Source organism: Leopardus geoffroyi, chromosome A2, assembly GCF_018350155.1.
Source record: "Leopardus geoffroyi isolate Oge1 chromosome A2, O.geoffroyi_Oge1_pat1.0, whole genome shotgun sequence".
NCBI classification, from domain to species: domain Eukaryota; kingdom Metazoa; phylum Chordata; class Mammalia; order Carnivora; family Felidae; genus Leopardus; species Leopardus geoffroyi.
Window position 1 is genome coordinate 15,022,412 of NC_059331.1, and position 16,235 is coordinate 15,038,646.

The window sequence follows — 16,235 nt, forward strand, 5'->3', positions numbered from 1 at the left end:
TATACATAAAATTGTATACTCGGCTTTTCCTTTATTACTTTACACGGCTTTGATTATGTTTCCAGGTAGTTTTCATATTCACGAAGCTTTGAAAATATTCGGTCATTTAGTGGCTGCTTGATAATGAACAAGTGATATTCGCCATCATTTATTTAAATATTTTCCTGCGTAAATATTCTCTTTTTTTTTTTAAGTTTATTTATTTTGAGAGAGAGAGAGAGAGGAGGGAGAAGGGCAGAGAGAGAGAGAGGGAGAGAGAGAATCCCAGGCAAGCCCTGCACTGTCAGTGCAAAGCCCGATGGGGGGTTCGGACCCACGAACTGTGAGATCATGACCTGAGCGGAAATGCTTAACTGACTGAGCCACTCAGGCGCCCCTCCTGTATAAATATTCTCATGTGTAGTAATTAGCAGCAGTGTGCCATTAGTTCAGGGATAGAAGATTAATACATATAATATTTCTTCATAGATATTATCATTATTCATAGATTTTATACCCATTGATATTATAATGTGGTCTCTAATAAATGCTATTATTTCCAACAAGTGAGAAAAAGATGAACCACTCCTGGCTGGGCCAGGAGAACAGTGTCTCCCATTAGTAAAAGAATCAAATTAGACTGGTACTTCAAAGCAAAGAGAATATCCTTATAGATGTGGAGCAAACACAAATTATAAAAGAAAAAAGAAACGTTTAGGGGCACCTGGGTGGCTCAGTTGGTTAAGCGCCCAACTTCCGTGATCTCACGGCTCGTGAGTCCGGCCCCGCATTGGGTGCCGAGCTGCCTGCTTGGGAGTCTCTCTCTCTGTGCCCTGCCCCCCTTTCTCTCTCTCGGAATAAATAATAAATAAACTTAAAACAAAAAAAGGCAGCACATCAATTTTTTATTCAAGCTCCCTGTGTTCAGCTTAGCACCTCCCTATTTGTGCAAATAGGATCTCTGGTTCAAAACCTTCCCTTTACCAGGGAAGAAATTCCTATCTTCTGTTGGTCTGGGGCTGGAGTGGCTACTCCAGCTTTTAGCCCTAGTTCTGGAGGTAACTTGCTGCCAATTCCTGGGCCTTTGAAAGTTTCTTCTGGAAGTTTCCCCACTGTGGGATTAGATTCTGCACTTTCGGGTCTGCTGAATCAGTTACCCGTCTACGTCCCACTTTGGGAAATGTGAGCATATTGTTTCCTTTCCATTTGTCATTTCCCTTGGGATTTATGCTTTTAGAAATGTTTTAAATGCCGTGACAGGGTGGCTGAAGAAGGAAGCGAATCTCTCTTTAATGGGAAGTCCTCATTTTCCAATTGCTTGCCTGTTCTTCCCGTCAGAGAGTGAACTTCATGGATCTCCATGACCTGCATATCTGCCACATGGCAGAGAGTCCCTGATGTGTTAGGTTAAGCCTCATGATATCCTTGAGAGGGAGTGTGTCGGTCAGCTCGGGCTACGTTATGCTGCGGTAACAAGTGGTCCCGAAATCCAAAGGGTTAGAATACCAAAGATTTATTCTGCATTCAATGTATACATCCATTGTGAGTTAGCTGCAGTTCTGGTGCCTGTCTTTTATTATTTTTTTATTTATTTAGAGAGCCCGTGAGGGGGAGGGGTAGAGAGAGAGGGTGAGAGAGAATCCCAAGCAGGCTCTGCTGCCAGCTCGGAGCTCTATGCGGAGATCCACCTCATGAATCGTGAAATCATGACGAGCTGAAACCAAGTGTCAGAGGCTTAACCGACTGAGCCACCCAGGCACCCCGCTGGGGCATGTCTTTTTAATTCTGAGATCCAGGCTGAAGGAGAGGCCTCTGCGACACCCCGGTCTTATGATGGTGTTTGAAAGGTGAACCACAGGACATGTGCTGAAGCTTCTGCTTGGAAGTGGTACCCGCATTTCCCCTCACATCTCATTGGTTGAAGCAAACTCACGTGGCCAAGCCTGTAGCCAATGGGGGGGACGCCTGGGTGGCTCAGTCAGTTGAGCATCAGGACTCTTGGTTTCTGCTCAGGTCATGGCCTCGGGGTTCGTGGGATCGAGCCCCGCGTCGGGCTCTGTGCTGACAGCTCAGAGCCTGGAGCCTGTTTTGGATTCTGTGTCTCCCTCCCTCTCTGCCCCTCCCCTGCTCATGCTCTCTCTCTCTCAAAAATAAATAAACACTAAAAAAAAAAAAAATTAAAAAAAAAAAGGACCTTCCCTTTGGGAAGTTCAAAGTTGAGATGTGTTTAAGGTAATACTGCTTTTATTACCTCCATTTTATTTTTTATTTAAAAAATGTTTTAGGGGCGCCTGGGTGGCGCAGTCGGTTAAGCGTCCGACTTCAGCCAGGTCACGATCTCGCGGTCCGTGAGTTCGAGCCCCGCGTCGGGCTCTGGGCTGATGGCTCAGAGCCTGGAGCCTGTTTCCGATTCTGTGTCTCCCTCTCTCTCTGACCCTCCCCCGTTCATGCTCTGTCTCTCTCTGTCCCAAAAATAAATAAACGTTGAAAAAATGTTTTAATGTGTATTTATTCTTGAGAGAGAGAGAGTGACAGAGTGTGAGTGGGGGAGAAGCAGAGAGAGAGGGAGACACCGAATCTGAAGCAGGCTCCAGGCTCTGAGCTGTCAGCACAGCGCCCGACTCAGGGCTTGAACCTGTGAACCGGGAGATCATGACCTGAGCTAAAGTCGGCCGCTCAGTGGGACTGAGCCACCCAGGTGCCCCTATTATCTCCACTTTATAAACTACAACTTTGAAGCTGAGAAAGGTTAAGTAATTTTCAGAGAGGCCTGGGTGACTCTGTCGGTTAAGAGTCCTTTTGGTTTCGGTCATGATCTCACGGTTCGTGGGTTCGAGGCCCATGTCGGGCTCTGTGCTGACAGCACGGAGCCTGCTTGCGATTTTCTGTCTCCCTTTTGCCCCTCCTCCACTCACCGTCTATATGTCTCTCTCGATCTAAAAATAAATAAATAAACTTAAAAAAAAAAAAAGGATTAAGGGGAGCCTGGGTGGCTCAGTGGGTTGAGCGACCGACTTCAGCTCAGGTCATGATCTCGCGGTTTGTGAGTTCGAGCCCCACATGGGGCTCGAACCCACTAACCGCGAGATCATGACCTGAGCTGAAATCAAGAATCAGACGGTTAACTGACTGAGCCACCCAGGCGCCCCTGTTACATATTCTTTTATAGATCTTTGAGCAGACTTACGGTTTTGTTTCTCTGGGCTAATTACCCTGGAGTGAAATTTCTGGGTCATAGGTAGGTATAAGTTTGTGAGAAACTGCCAGATTGTTCTCCTAAACGATCGCACCCTCTTACCCCTCCTGCCAGCAGCGTGTGAGGCTTCCAGTGCCCCTCGTGCTCGTGGGCCCTTGCTGCTGCCACAGTGGCACAGCTCCTCTTTTCTTTGAGGAAGGGACACCCACTGTATACTGAGACACCCAGCGGTTAAGCCAAAACAGAGAGCGGAGTTTGTTGGGGAGAAAAATCCTGATTCCGGGGCAAGACAGACCTTGCATCCTGGGGAGCGTCAGGAGACCTCCGGCCTCCGTGCTAACACGCTGCATGCAGCCGGTTCTCTGGTTCTGCGTATGCCTTTCATTCATTAGTCCTCTGACGTGCCTTCTTTCCACACTGAGTCTGGTTGGCTCTCAAAGTATGTTGAGGGGTTGGGGTGCCTGGGTGGCTCGGTCAGTCGAGCGTCCGGCTTCAGCTCAGGTCATGATCTCGGGGTTCACGGGTTCAAGCCCCGCATTGGGCTCTGTGCCGACAATTTGGAGCCCGGAGCCTGCTTCGGATTCTGTGTCTCCCTCGCTCTCTGCCCCTCCCCTGCTCGCGCTCTGTCTCTCGGTCTCTCGCTCTCAAAAATAAACATTAAAAAATCTTTTCTCAATGACTCGAAGGGCAGACACAGTAAATTCACGTGCTGCCTCAGGCACGTGCTCCCAGGGGGCCTCAGCTGTCAGAGCAAGATGGACGTGCGCACCCCTCACCTCTCACAGAGGGGAGAAATGGAAATGTCACTATTTACATTCGTAATTCTTGCCTCACCCCACCCTCCCCAGGAGGAGGAGGGATAGGTGTGACCTTGGCCAACTTACAGCTGAAAGAGACCTCTGATTTGCTCAAGGCTCCACCCTGATGGAAGGTTTCCTACCGCAAGAGAATCAGCAGGTGCTTCCTCTCGGTAAAGAACACCGGAGCTGGAGATTTGGAAAGACACCTCCCCCTTAAGAAAAAAGACAACCTTTCACTACCTGCTACTTACGGACACCGTGGAAACCCCTGAAGGGATGAGCTTATTGACTGAAGTTTCATAAGGGCCCCTCATCATTTTTGTGGAATCTGTAGAGACTTTTTTTTTTAAGTTTATGCACGTATGTTGAGAGAGTGGGGGAGGGGCAGAGAGAGAGGGAGAGAGAATCCCAAGCAGGCTCCGTACTGTCAGCACAGAGCCCGACGCGGGGCTTGAACCATGAGATCATGACCTGAGCCCAAGTTGGACGCTCAGCTCCCTGAGCCACCCAGGCGCCCCTGGGCATTCAGCTCTTGATCTCAGCTTAGGTCTTGAGCTCAGAGTTGTGGGATCAAACCCCGCATTGGGCTCCATGCTGGGCATGAAGCCTACTTAAAAAACAAAAACAAAAACAAAAACAAAAGGGCCTGGAATGTGCCAGAAACTGTGGTGGGTGTAGGAAGACAGAGGAATGAGACAAGATTCCTGATTGGGAAGAGGTTAGCGGGACACAGCTGTGCGGACGGATAAATACAACATTGTGATGAATGCAACCCCCCCCCACGTGTGTGCTTGGGGCGCGGGCTCTGCTCTGGGCAGTTGTTTCTTCTACGGGGGCAAAGGGCGGTCAAGTGAAGGGCAGAGGCTCCTACCGAGGGACTCCGTGTCTTGAAGCAACCCCACAGCTTCTTCCTTCTCATTTCCAAGGCCAAGAAAGAGCAGAAACAAACAGCACACAGACTAGACTCCCTTCCAGTGGCAACGAGAGGCAGCAACCGTCCGGGGGCCTCCTGCGTAGACGGGAAACGCCAGGCTCTGCCTTGAGTCTCCCCCCAGAAATCCTGCCAGCCTGCTCTGCACTCCCCGCCTTGAGCCCCATGGCACACACACCCCCGAAAACTCCTGGGACGTGACCTCCTGCATCCTGCAAGTCATGTCTCTTCTGGGTTACAGGCTGTCTCTGAGGTCAAGCGCTGGGTCTTTGATCTAGAACACGTAAGGGCGCTGACCACCTGCCAGGCACTGTGCTACCTCATTTCATCCTTAAAACATCTCCACGAGGGCGGGCCCACCCTCTCTATTTTAAGTTGAGGAACTGAGTCACACAAAGGTGAGGTGCTCTGTCCACAGTCCCACGGCACGTAGGGAAAGTGGGATTCAAATCCACGCAGGCAGATCCCACTTTACGTGAAGCCGGGACACCGCTAAACAGCTTTAAACCGCAGCTAGCGACTCTTTACTTACCTCGAAACTAAAGCCAGACCCTTCTTGATGCGGGTGAAGAAAGCCTGTTTAACAGTCTGATTCGTTGTAGAGATCAACTCAGCTGACGTTCCAGGAAATACAAGAAATCGACAGCACTTACCATAGCTGAGATGGTAAATCTCTCTGTCTCCTAAACTCAAACCCACACCGTTCTTGGGTGGTGGTTTTTTTTTTTTTTTTCCCAACGTTTATTTTTATTTTTGGGACAGAGAGAGACAGAGCATGAACGGGGGAGGGGCAGAGAGAGAGGGAGACACAGAATCGGAAACAGGCTCCAGGCTCTGAGCCATCAGCCCAGAGCCCGACGCGGGGCTCGAACTCACGGACCGCGAGATCGTGACCTGGCTGAAGTCGGACGCTTAACCGACTGCGCCACCCAGGCGCCCCAAGGGTGGTGGTTTTTAACATTCTGATGATAAAATTGTGACAGTGGGATCATGGAAATACGTCGGTGGACACGGACACACACACACACACACACACACACACACAGCTACACCTTCTACACGGTTATTATAAATCAGAAGTCATCTTGGGTCAGGACACGGTGGGGCTGGGGCACCTGGGTGGCTCAGCCAGTTAAGTGTCCAACTCTTGGTTTTGGCTCAGGTTATGACCTCACGGTTCATGAGTTCGAGCCCCTGCATCGGCTCTGTGATGACAGCACAGAGCTTGCTTGGGATTCTCTCTCTCCCTCTCTCTCTCTCTGTCCCTTCCCTGCTTGCTCTCTCACTCTCTCTCTCAAAATAAATACAAAAACTTAAAAACAAAAATGGATGTGGTGGTGTTGCATCTTCCAGAGATGCCCAGAGGCAGCCCCTCGGGCAGGTCCCACACTGTCACTTTCCAGACATTTATCAGCTCTACTAAAATAAACACCATGGTCCCATTTAATTCCACTCTGAACTCATGTTGTACCTTTTTTTTTTTTTTTTTTTAAGTTTATTTATTTATTTTGAGAGAGAAAAAGCACAAGTTGGGGAGGGGCAGAGAGATAAGGGAGAGAGAGAATCCCAGGCAGGCTCTACACGGTCAGCGCAGAGCCTGATGTGGGCTTGAACCCATGAACTGTGAGATCATGCCCCGAGCTGAGGTGAGAGGCTTAACCGACTGAGCCACCCAGGCTCCTTTTATTTCAACAGCTGCGCCCCTCCCCACAGAGCAAAGTTGAAGGAGGCGCTTGCTCTCAGGGGCTGACCTTGTACTTACGTGACCCTGAGGGTGAGCACCTCCAGAAGGGCAAGTAAGTGCCGCAGAGCAGGTGCTTCCTTCAATGTCGCTACCTGGGCACCTGGCCTCCCCCTACTTCCGGCCCCGACTCCCCTTTTCTAGGTTCGTGGCATCTCAGTAACTGTGTGTAGAGTGATGTAAACCCCCCACTCGGGGTTCAGAATGATCCAGAGCACAGGCTCTGGGTTCTGGGCTTGCTCTGCTCCAGACAAGCTACGTGACGTTGGGCTAGTTCTATAAGCAATCTGGGCCTCTTGGTTTTCCAGCAGTAATTGAGGGTAATTCCCGCCTCCCCTCTGGGGTTGTAATAAGGATTAGCTGAGGCAGTGTAAGTGGTTGCTTAGGTCAGGGCTTGGCATGGAGTGTGTGCCCACAGTACGGATGGGGCACTCAGCCAATAAAACTGGGTTCGTTAATGCTGACGGTGGCCGTGCAATGTGAATCCTGATTCACATCGAGGGTCAAGACATGTGATGCAGAAAGTAACCTCCCAAAACTTTCATTAAAAACAACTTAGCCTAGGGGCGCCTGGGTGGCTCAGCGGGTGAAGTGTCCAACTTTGACTCAAGTCGTGATCTCATGGTTTGTGGGTTCGAGCCCCGCATCGGGCTCTGTGCTGACAGCTCGGAGCCTGGAGCCTGCTTCGGGTTCTGTGTCTCCCCCTCTCTCTGCCCCTCCCCCACTCGTGCTCTCTCTTTCTCTCTCTCAAAAATAAATAAACATTAAAAAAAGTGAAAACAACAACAACAGCTTAGCCTGGGGCCACCTGGGTGGCTCAGTCGGTTAAGCGTCCGACTCGGTTTCAGCTCCGGTCGAGATCTCGCAGTTCTTGAGTTCCAGCCCCACATCGGACTCTGCGCTGACAGTGGAGAACCTGGTTGGGCCTCTCTCTCTCCCCATCTCTCTCTGGCCCTCCCACCTTCTCTCTCTCTCTCTTTCTCAAAATAAATACACTTAAAAAAACAAATAACTTGGCCCGAATGCAAGTTTGCATTTGCTTCTCGCAGTGGGCGTTCACCAGCGAGCCCGTCTTACTGCCTGGCAACGCACGTCCTGAAACTCTTACAGGGTCCAGAGTTCAGGTGTTCCAGAAGCCACAGGTGAGAAACAGAAAGGGAACCTCACGCCAAGCGGACTATCCAGGAGGGAAAGAAAGAGCTGGAGGAGGAGGGAAAGGAAAGCGGGGCTCACTTACTGCTTTCATTCTGTGGATGTTGGACCAAAACTTGAAATTGCAGCCGGAGGATCCCTGGGTTTTGGGCGTCTTGGTCGCAGCCCTGGAGAGACAGGTTGAAGTTCCCAGCCATGTTCCCGGGCTGCTTGTCCCCCAGCTTGAACACCTCGGGGTTGGTGGTGGAGCCCGGGATATAGTATTCAACCCGTTCCTCTTTCTTCTCGCAGTTGGAGACGTTGAAGTGAAGGAAGGAGACGCTGGCCCGCAGGTGCGGGGGAACGACGAACTGCCAGGTCATGAGCTCGTCCTCAGGGAAGCCATCCGGGTAGTTGGCAGACATCAGGGTGGCGGAACCTTCACCTTCGAACACGGATTCGATGATGCACAGCCCTATAGGGAGCGGGGCCCAAACGAGAAAGAACGGGAGGCGATGAGACCCCTGTCCTGGCTGTCGGTGGCCGGTGGGCAACGGGGTCAGGAAGAGGGGAGGGCGGCTCTCAGCTCCCGAGCTCTGGGTCTGGTCTCATCCTCGCTAAGGATACATCAGTGGCGGGTGAGGAGGTGTTTACCAACCCGGCAGGGGGAGAAAAGCACCCTAACGTGGGGCGCCTGTCCATTTCCTCGCACTGTGGCTGATTTCAAGCATGAATGTGGAGTCGGGGGCAGACGCGCAGTAGCTTGTCGCCGTATGATGTCGCCACCGTAGAGGCACAGTCAGCGTAAATAACCTCAGGAGCACAGAGAACCGTCGAATGTGGTGAAATCATTAGGAAGTGACGAGTTCTGAGCGCATATTACCTTTGTTTCTAATTTAACTGTGAGTTTGCGTGGTTTTATCTTCATCAGCAGCTCCGTTTAAGCCTCAGCTCACAAAATTCCCGAGCAGTTTAGCACCCCCCTCTGGCAAGCCACCGACACAATTACAGAAAACGTGACGGGGTTAGAAGACAGGACAAAGAAATGAGGGACGGGGTCATCAAGAGAGGTCTGTGGAGCCAATCCCACTTCGTGTTGTGCAAACAAACCTCACAGGCAACAAAGGACCAAGAAAAGAGAGTGGCATCACGGTTTGTTTATGAGGGAAGGGTGACGGGGCGCCTGGGTGGCTCAGTCGGTTAAGCATCCGACTTTGGCTCGGATCATGATCTCACGGTTTGTGAGTTCGAGCCCCGAGGCAGGCTCTGTGCTGACCGCCCGGAGCCTGGAAACTGGTCCGAGTCTATGTCTCTCTCTCTCTCTCTGCCCCTCCCCTGCTCACACACTGTCTCTCTTTCAAAAATGACTAAACGTGGGGCGCCTGGGTGGCTCAGTCGGTTAAGCATCTGACTTCGGCTCAGGCCATGATCTCGCGGTCCGTGAGTTTGAGCCCCGCGTCGGGCTCTGGGATGACAGCTTAGAGCCTGGAGCCTGTTTCCAATTCTGTGTCTCCCTCGCTCTGACCCTCCCCTGTTCATGCTCTGTCTCAAAAATAAATAAAATGTTAAAAAAAAAATTAAAAAAAAATGACTAAACGTTAAAAATTTTTTTTTTTTTTTAAATAGAGAAGGGTGACTTCGCACCAGGAGATCCGCACCACTTACAGAAGAGTGAGATCTTCCTTCAAGATATTCATACCATACTGCCCGACACCTGACCGTCTAGAGCAACGGGCATTTTTTGTTTTGGTACGTTTCAGCCTCAGCAAACGGTGGGGACGGAGGAGGGGAGGTGTGCTCACGTTTTATAGAAGACCGGTTTGCGATGCTGAAGCCAGAGACGTTTCTCCTATGGAACCACGGCAAGTGTAAGGCCATTTTCACCCCTTCTTGCATTTTGATTCGGGACACAGTGCCGTTGCTGCAGAAGGTTCCGATTCTCACCACGGTGGCATCGATGCGGCCGCTGATGTTGTAAGTGACTCCGTCTGGGCAGCTCACCCCCGGCCCGACCTGCCTCAGGCGAGGGACCGAGAACTGCAGCTCTAGACCAATGCTCTTGTGAGCCTTGACGTCCCAGATGAAAGTTCTGTTGACAGCGGGCAGCACCGATGTTGACGGCTGAAGCTGGACCTCCCCGAAAGGACACGGGCCTGACATGCAGTCTGAAACACAGCCACAAGAGCAAGCTTGGTCACAGATGCTACCAGGCCATGCACTGTGCCTCTCGACCTCTGTGGGAGAAGCCGGGGGGCACCGCCAGGCAGAGGCGTGATCTCCTGGCTGCGTGAGTGTTGGTGGCCAACAGCTCACTCTTCTCTGGGGAGTCACCTAGGCCGGGGAGCCCCCTTTGGCCAGAAAGCCTGAGAGTTGTCCTGCACCTACCCCTGCCCCCCAAGGTGGGTAGCAGCCCACAGCCGATCGCTGCCCAAGGCTGGGGGGAACAAGCCTGACCTCCCTGTCTCATGTGACAGCCTGGGGCTGCCCTCTGACACCAGCACCAGCCTGTGGTTCCACTAGCTAAAACCACACCTTTGCTTCCTTCTTCCCTTGGCTCTACCCTGCTTTTCTCACTGCTTTGTAAGTGTCCTCCAAGGGTACTCTCTCGACAAATGACTTAAAAAAATCCCCATCGGGGGCGCCTGGGTGGCGCAGTCGGTTAAACGTCCGACTTCAGCCAGGTCACGATCTCGCAGTCCGTGAGTTCGAGCCCCGTGTCAGGCTCTGGGCTGATGGCTCAGAGCCTGGAGCCTGTTTCCGATTCTGTGTCTCCCTCTCTCTCTGCCCCTCCCCCGTTCATGCTCTGTCTCTCTCTGTCCCAAAAATAAATAAACGTTGAAAAAAAAAAAAAATCCCCATCTCGGGGTGCCTGGGTGGCTCAGTCGGTTAAGCTTCTGACTTCGGCTCAGGTCATGATCTCACGGTTCATGAGTTTGAGCCCCATGTTGGGCTCTCGGCTGTCGGCACGGACAGAACACGCTTCGGATCCTCTGTCCCCTTGTCTTTCCCCCTTTCTTGCTCATTCTCCCTCTTTCTCAAAAATAAACAAACATTAAAAATAATTAAAAAATTTTTTTAACGTTTTATTTTTTGAGAGACAGAGCACGAGCAGGGGAGGGGCAGAGAGAGAGGGAGACACAAAATCTACAGCGGGCTCCAGGCTCTGAGCTGTCTGCACAGGGCCCGATGCGGGGCTCGAACCCACAAACTGCAAGATCATGACCTGAGCCGAAGTCAGAGGCTTAACGGACTGAGCCACCCAGGCGCCCCCCCCCACCCCCCGCGCCTTTTTTTTTAAAGGCTAGCAGCTGATGACATCCTTTGATGTACGTTTGTTTCCCAAGACTCTTTTTTTTTTTTTTTTTTTTTCAACGTTTATTTATTTTCGGGACAGAGAGAGACAGAGCATGGAGCATGAACGGGGGAGGGGCAGAGAGAGAGGGAAACACTGAATCGGAAACAGGCTCCAGGCTCTGAGCCATCAGCCCAGAGCCTGACGCGGGGCTCGAACTCACGGACCGCGAGATCGTGACCTGGCTGAAGTCGGACGCTTAACCGACTGCGCCACCCAGGCGCCCCTCCCAAGACTCTTAAAACAAAGCAAGAACGCTGTTCTCGAGGAGGAAGGAAGCATGTGGAAGAAGGGACAGAGAGCAGACACAGAATAGTAAGGCTTCCGTCGTCTCCCGTGCAGGGAATCTGAACGGTGCCTTGGCTTCCGGCCACTCTAAGGGGACCCTTCGAACCCTTACTGCTGCTCCAGTGGGGTGTCGAAGGTACCGGCAACGTGAAGCGGGATCATGGGAGTCTTTCAGAGCTGTCTGAGGACCACCGAGGTCGTTCACGCCCAAACACTCATTTTTGCAAAGCAGTCCTGGAACCTCGGTGACAAGTGTGTTTGCAACGCACAGCCCCCCAGGAGGAAAGCCCGGGCTGTGGCTGGTCCGCCCGAGTTCATGCCAGCACAGTGTGCTGCCTGACCTACGAAACAGGGTTAGGTAACAAGGTGATGGAGTTGGCTAAAATCAGATTTTGTGTGTGGGTAAGGATAGTACCTGTTTTTAGGAGCTCGGGGAAACTCCACTCCGTGAAGCCATTTCTTTCTGGGCTTTGCAGCCACGCCTCCAGTGTGCCCAGGGCCCCATGGAGTGGCTCCTGCTGGGCTCCTGTGGGATCCCTTCACCCTATTTAGACAGTGGTTTTCTTTTTTAGGCTCTGGCACATTTTGATATGAGGGTTGGAAGAGCTTTATTCCATGAATCGGGAAATGCCACCTCTTTCTGTGCTCTAGAACAGGGAGGGGGTCAGCAAATCACAGCTCGTGGGCTCAGTCCAGCCCAATACCTGCTACTGAGAAGAGACATGTGGGACGGCGCTGCCCATACGCTTAGCTATTATCCGTGGCTGACTTCGTGCTGTCCCAGCGCGGAGCTCAGTGGTTGGGCGGAGATGCCCTGAGATATTTACCATCCCGTCTTTTACAGAAAAGGCTTGCCAACCCTCTCCTAGAATGTTCTTTTTTTTTTTAATTTGAAGAGGACACGGAGAGAGAGAGAATCCCAAACAAAATCCAAAATCAAGAGTCGGGTACTCAACTGACTGAGCCACCCAGGTGCCCCTAGAACGGTTTAAATATTATAGAAATGATCTTCTCCTCGATGTATTATAGGATCCTCTATGAAACCATCTCTAATAACCCAAACCCCACTTTCCTCCATCTTGCACATTTTTTTCCAACCTCCTCCTCGGTTATTTATTGATTTGGGTTTCCTACCTTTCTTTTTTTTTATTTTTTTATTTTTTATTTTTTTAATTTTTTTTTTTCAACGTTTATTTATTTTTGGGACAGAGAGAGACAGAGCATGAACAGGGGAGGGTCAGAGAGAGAGGGAGACACAGAATCGGAAACAGGCTCCAGGCTCTGAGCCATCAGCCCAGAGCCTGACACGGGGCTCGAACTCACGGACTGCAAGATCGTGACCTGGCTGAAGTCGGACGCTTAACCGACTGCGCCACCCAGGCGCCCCTGGGTTTCCTACCTTTCTATGAGTCAATCTGGCTCACTGAATTTTCCCTGAAAATTATTCCTTTTATTCAGATTTTCACATTTCTACCATAATGCTGTACACAGTCTATTTTAGAAATCGCCTCTGTAAATGTCACGAAAGCAACATTTAGCCTTTCAAAGCTGTACATTTGTATTTTCTCTGTCTTTTTTCCAGCAGACTAGTCAGAGATCTATTTAATTAGTCTTTATAGAGAACCACACCTTAGCTTTAGTTACCAGATGGAGTTTCAAAAGCTGCTGGTAAGCACTTTAATTTCTTTTCTTTTTCTGAATGCCTTCTTCCTAAGGTTTATTTTACCCCTTTCCTTGCTTATCTATTGCCTGATTCATTTATTTTCAACGGAAAGCAAAGAAATTAAAAAAAACTTAATGTTTATTTTTGAGACAGAGAGAGGGAGACGGAGCGTGAGCAGGGGAGAGGCAGAGAGTGAGAGAGACATAGAATCTGAAGCAGGCTCCGGGCTCTGTGCTGACAGCTCAGCAATGCGGGGCTCGAACTCAGAAACCGTGAGATCGTGACCTGAGCCGAAGTCGGACGCTCAACCCACTGAGCCACCCAGATGCTCCAGCAAAGACATTTTTTGAGTATGGCTTTGATTGGATCCCAAATAGTGCTCTCCTTGTTGTTATGACATCTATGTTCCTAGCTGGCATGCCCACCTTAAAACGATTAGGAAATTACACATTTAATTCTTTCTGCCTGGTTATTATATCTTATGTTAATCTCTCATCCCAAGTTCAAGTTGTGAGTAATAGTAATAATGTCAGAGTCATAGTTTGTTGAATCCTTGTGTGTCAAACATCATCAGTGTATTAGTTTATTTCACCCTCATGAGAACCCTACTGGTTGGTACAATGACTCTTATTTCACAGACTAAAAAACTAAGTCACAAAGCAGTTAAGTGACTTATACAAAGCCATGTGATGAGCTCACATGACCAGGAGCCTGAAGCTTGAAGCCAGACCAGATCCCTCAGCCTCAAAAATTCTGTTTTTCCCCCATCGTGCTTCGCGGACCCACCTCTCCACCCTTATCTGCTCAACCCTCCAATTCCTTTTCTTTTTTTTAAAAGATTTTATTTTTAAGTCATCTCTACATCCAACATGGGACTCAAACCTACAACCCTGAGATCAAGAGTTGCATGTTCCACCCGACTAGGCCAGCCAGGCGCCCCTCCAATTTCTTTGCCTTCCAACTCCTTGCTTTTTGCTCCTTGTCGGCAAAATTTTAGCCTACAATTAAATTAGTTTAAATTTGAGGGGTGCCTGGGTGGCTCAGCCGGTTGAGCGTCCGACTTCGGCTCAGGTCATGATCTCACAGTTCATGAGTTCGAGCCCCGTGTCAGGCTCTGTGCTGACAGCTCGGAGCCTAGAGCCTGCTTCAGATTCTGTAACTCCTCTCTCTGCCCCTTCCCAGCTCACGCTCTGTCTCTCTCTGTCTCTCCAAAATGAATAAATGTTAAAAAAATTAAAAAATAATAAATTAGTTGAAATTTGAGTTAAATTAGCTTTAAGGTTTTCGTTTAAAAACTTTAAAACCTCAGTTGAAAAACACTTTAGCACATCAGCTGGAGCATCCCAGACCTGAAGATCTGAAGTTCTATCAAGAAACAGTGTGGTGGGGAGCCCGCAGGGGTTGGGGGAGGCTCAGTCTGTTCGGCGTCTGACTCTTGATTTTGGCTCAGGTTACAATCTCATGGTTTGTGAGACTGAGACCCGCCTTGGGCTCTGCCCTGACCAAGGGGAGCCTGCTTGGAATTCTCTGTCTCCTCCCTCCCCCCTGTCTGCCCCTCCCCTTCTTGTGCACTCGAGTGCATGCTCTAAATGAATGAATGAATGAATGAATGAAAAGAAACCATGCAGCACAGTGGTGGCAGGCAAATCCTGGGGCCAGAATACCTCAGTGCTTGTCCTGCTGCTTTAGTCGCTATGTCATTTTAGGCAAGTTACCGTCTTGGTGAGTTTCTCACAGGGCTGTTTTGGAGATTCAAGACCTTAACCTGTGTAAAGCACTCGGAACCATACGTGGCCACATAACAGCTAAACAGAGTGTGGAGTTTCAGAACAGCTCTTACCTCCCTAGTGTTAGAGACCGGCTCAGCACCGGAAAGAGAGGCAGGGAGGCCAAACAGGTCACGAGTGTGTACTTACCAATATTCTTCTGGATCTCGATGACAAAGTGCTTCTCTGGGTCCCGGCAGTTAAAGGAAAAGACCGCCTTTTCTCCGGATTTGATGGTCAATGTGGTTAAGTGTCCTTTAGTACTGATGATGTAACAGGGTTTCACCGGCAGCGTGGGGGTCCCAGGTTTTATGAGAACCGTAATGCCACTTCCGTGTGGCAGAGCAATCTCGGAAGCTTCTGGAAGAAGGAAGAAAAATGGGAGTGAGCAGGAGGCTTTAGATCTCCAAACGTGCTGCCCTCCCCCATCCCCCCGCTGGTCCAGGGAGCCCCCCACTTTGACACCTTTGTTCCCTCCCTCCTGGTCTGAGAAGAAGAGTGATGTAAAATAAAATGTCAGTGCTGTCCTTACCGATGGGAAAGTGCCAGGCTATGGCCGATGGGGTGCTGACAAGTATCTCGTTTGCTTTATTGAAAAAAAAATTTTTTTAAGTTTATTCATTTTTGAGAGACAGAGCATGAGTGGGGGAGGGACAGAGAGAGAGGGAGACACGGAATCTGAAACGGGCTCCAGGCTCCGAGCTGTCAGCGCAGAGCCCAATGCGGGGTCTGAACTCACGAACTGTGAGATCATGACCTGAGCCGAAGTCGGATGCTTAACCGACTGCGCCACCCAGGTACCCCTCTTGTTTGCTTTATTAATGTTTGTAAAAATTAAAAACACCGGGGGCGCCTGGGTGGCGCAGTCGGTTAAGCGTCCGACTTCGGCCAGGTCACGATCTCGCGGTCCGTGAGTTCGAGCCCCGCGTCGGGCTCTGGGCTGATGGCTCAGAGCCTGGAGCCTGTTTCCGACTCTGTGTCTCCCTCTCTCTCTGCCCCTCCCCTGTTCATGCTCTGTCTCTCTCTGTCCCAAAAATAAATAAAAACGTTGAAAAAAAAAATTAAAAACACTGTACCACATCCTAGATGCCTTGAGCAGTATATATCCACATACCCCATCCGTGCAGCATTAAACAGCAATCAGAGACACTGTCACACCTCTTCTCAATATGACCAGAGACGAAAGTCCACGTACAGTCTATGTACACAGGGACATATTTGTTTGCAACGAGCCGCTGTCTCCTGCCCTGAGGGCTTCACATGCCCAGGATATGCCTATATTCAGTAGTGGAGGCTAGGAAAATGTTTGCAGAAATTAGATACAAACATGTTGTGTCAACGAACTTTGAAAGAGCTGAAGAGCGCTAATACCGTAGACTGGGGTTCTG

The 16,235-nt window shown here is 50.2% G+C and overlaps 1 protein-coding gene across 1 annotated transcript in view; it reads right to left on the reverse strand.

Annotated features, from left to right (window-relative positions):
• CDCP1 (CUB domain containing protein 1) overlaps window positions 1–16,235 on the reverse strand; it is a 58,077-nt gene that overhangs the window by 11,269 nt on the left and 30,573 nt on the right. Inside the window, exons 2-4 of the mRNA XM_045492601.1 lie at window positions 14,998–15,207; window positions 9,581–9,943; window positions 7,885–8,253 (exon numbers count right to left, since the gene is read on the reverse strand). Coding sequence (XP_045348557.1) covers window positions 7,885–8,253; window positions 9,581–9,943; window positions 14,998–15,207 — 942 coding nt within the window. The remainder of the gene's footprint in view (window positions 1–7,884; window positions 8,254–9,580; window positions 9,944–14,997; window positions 15,208–16,235) is intronic.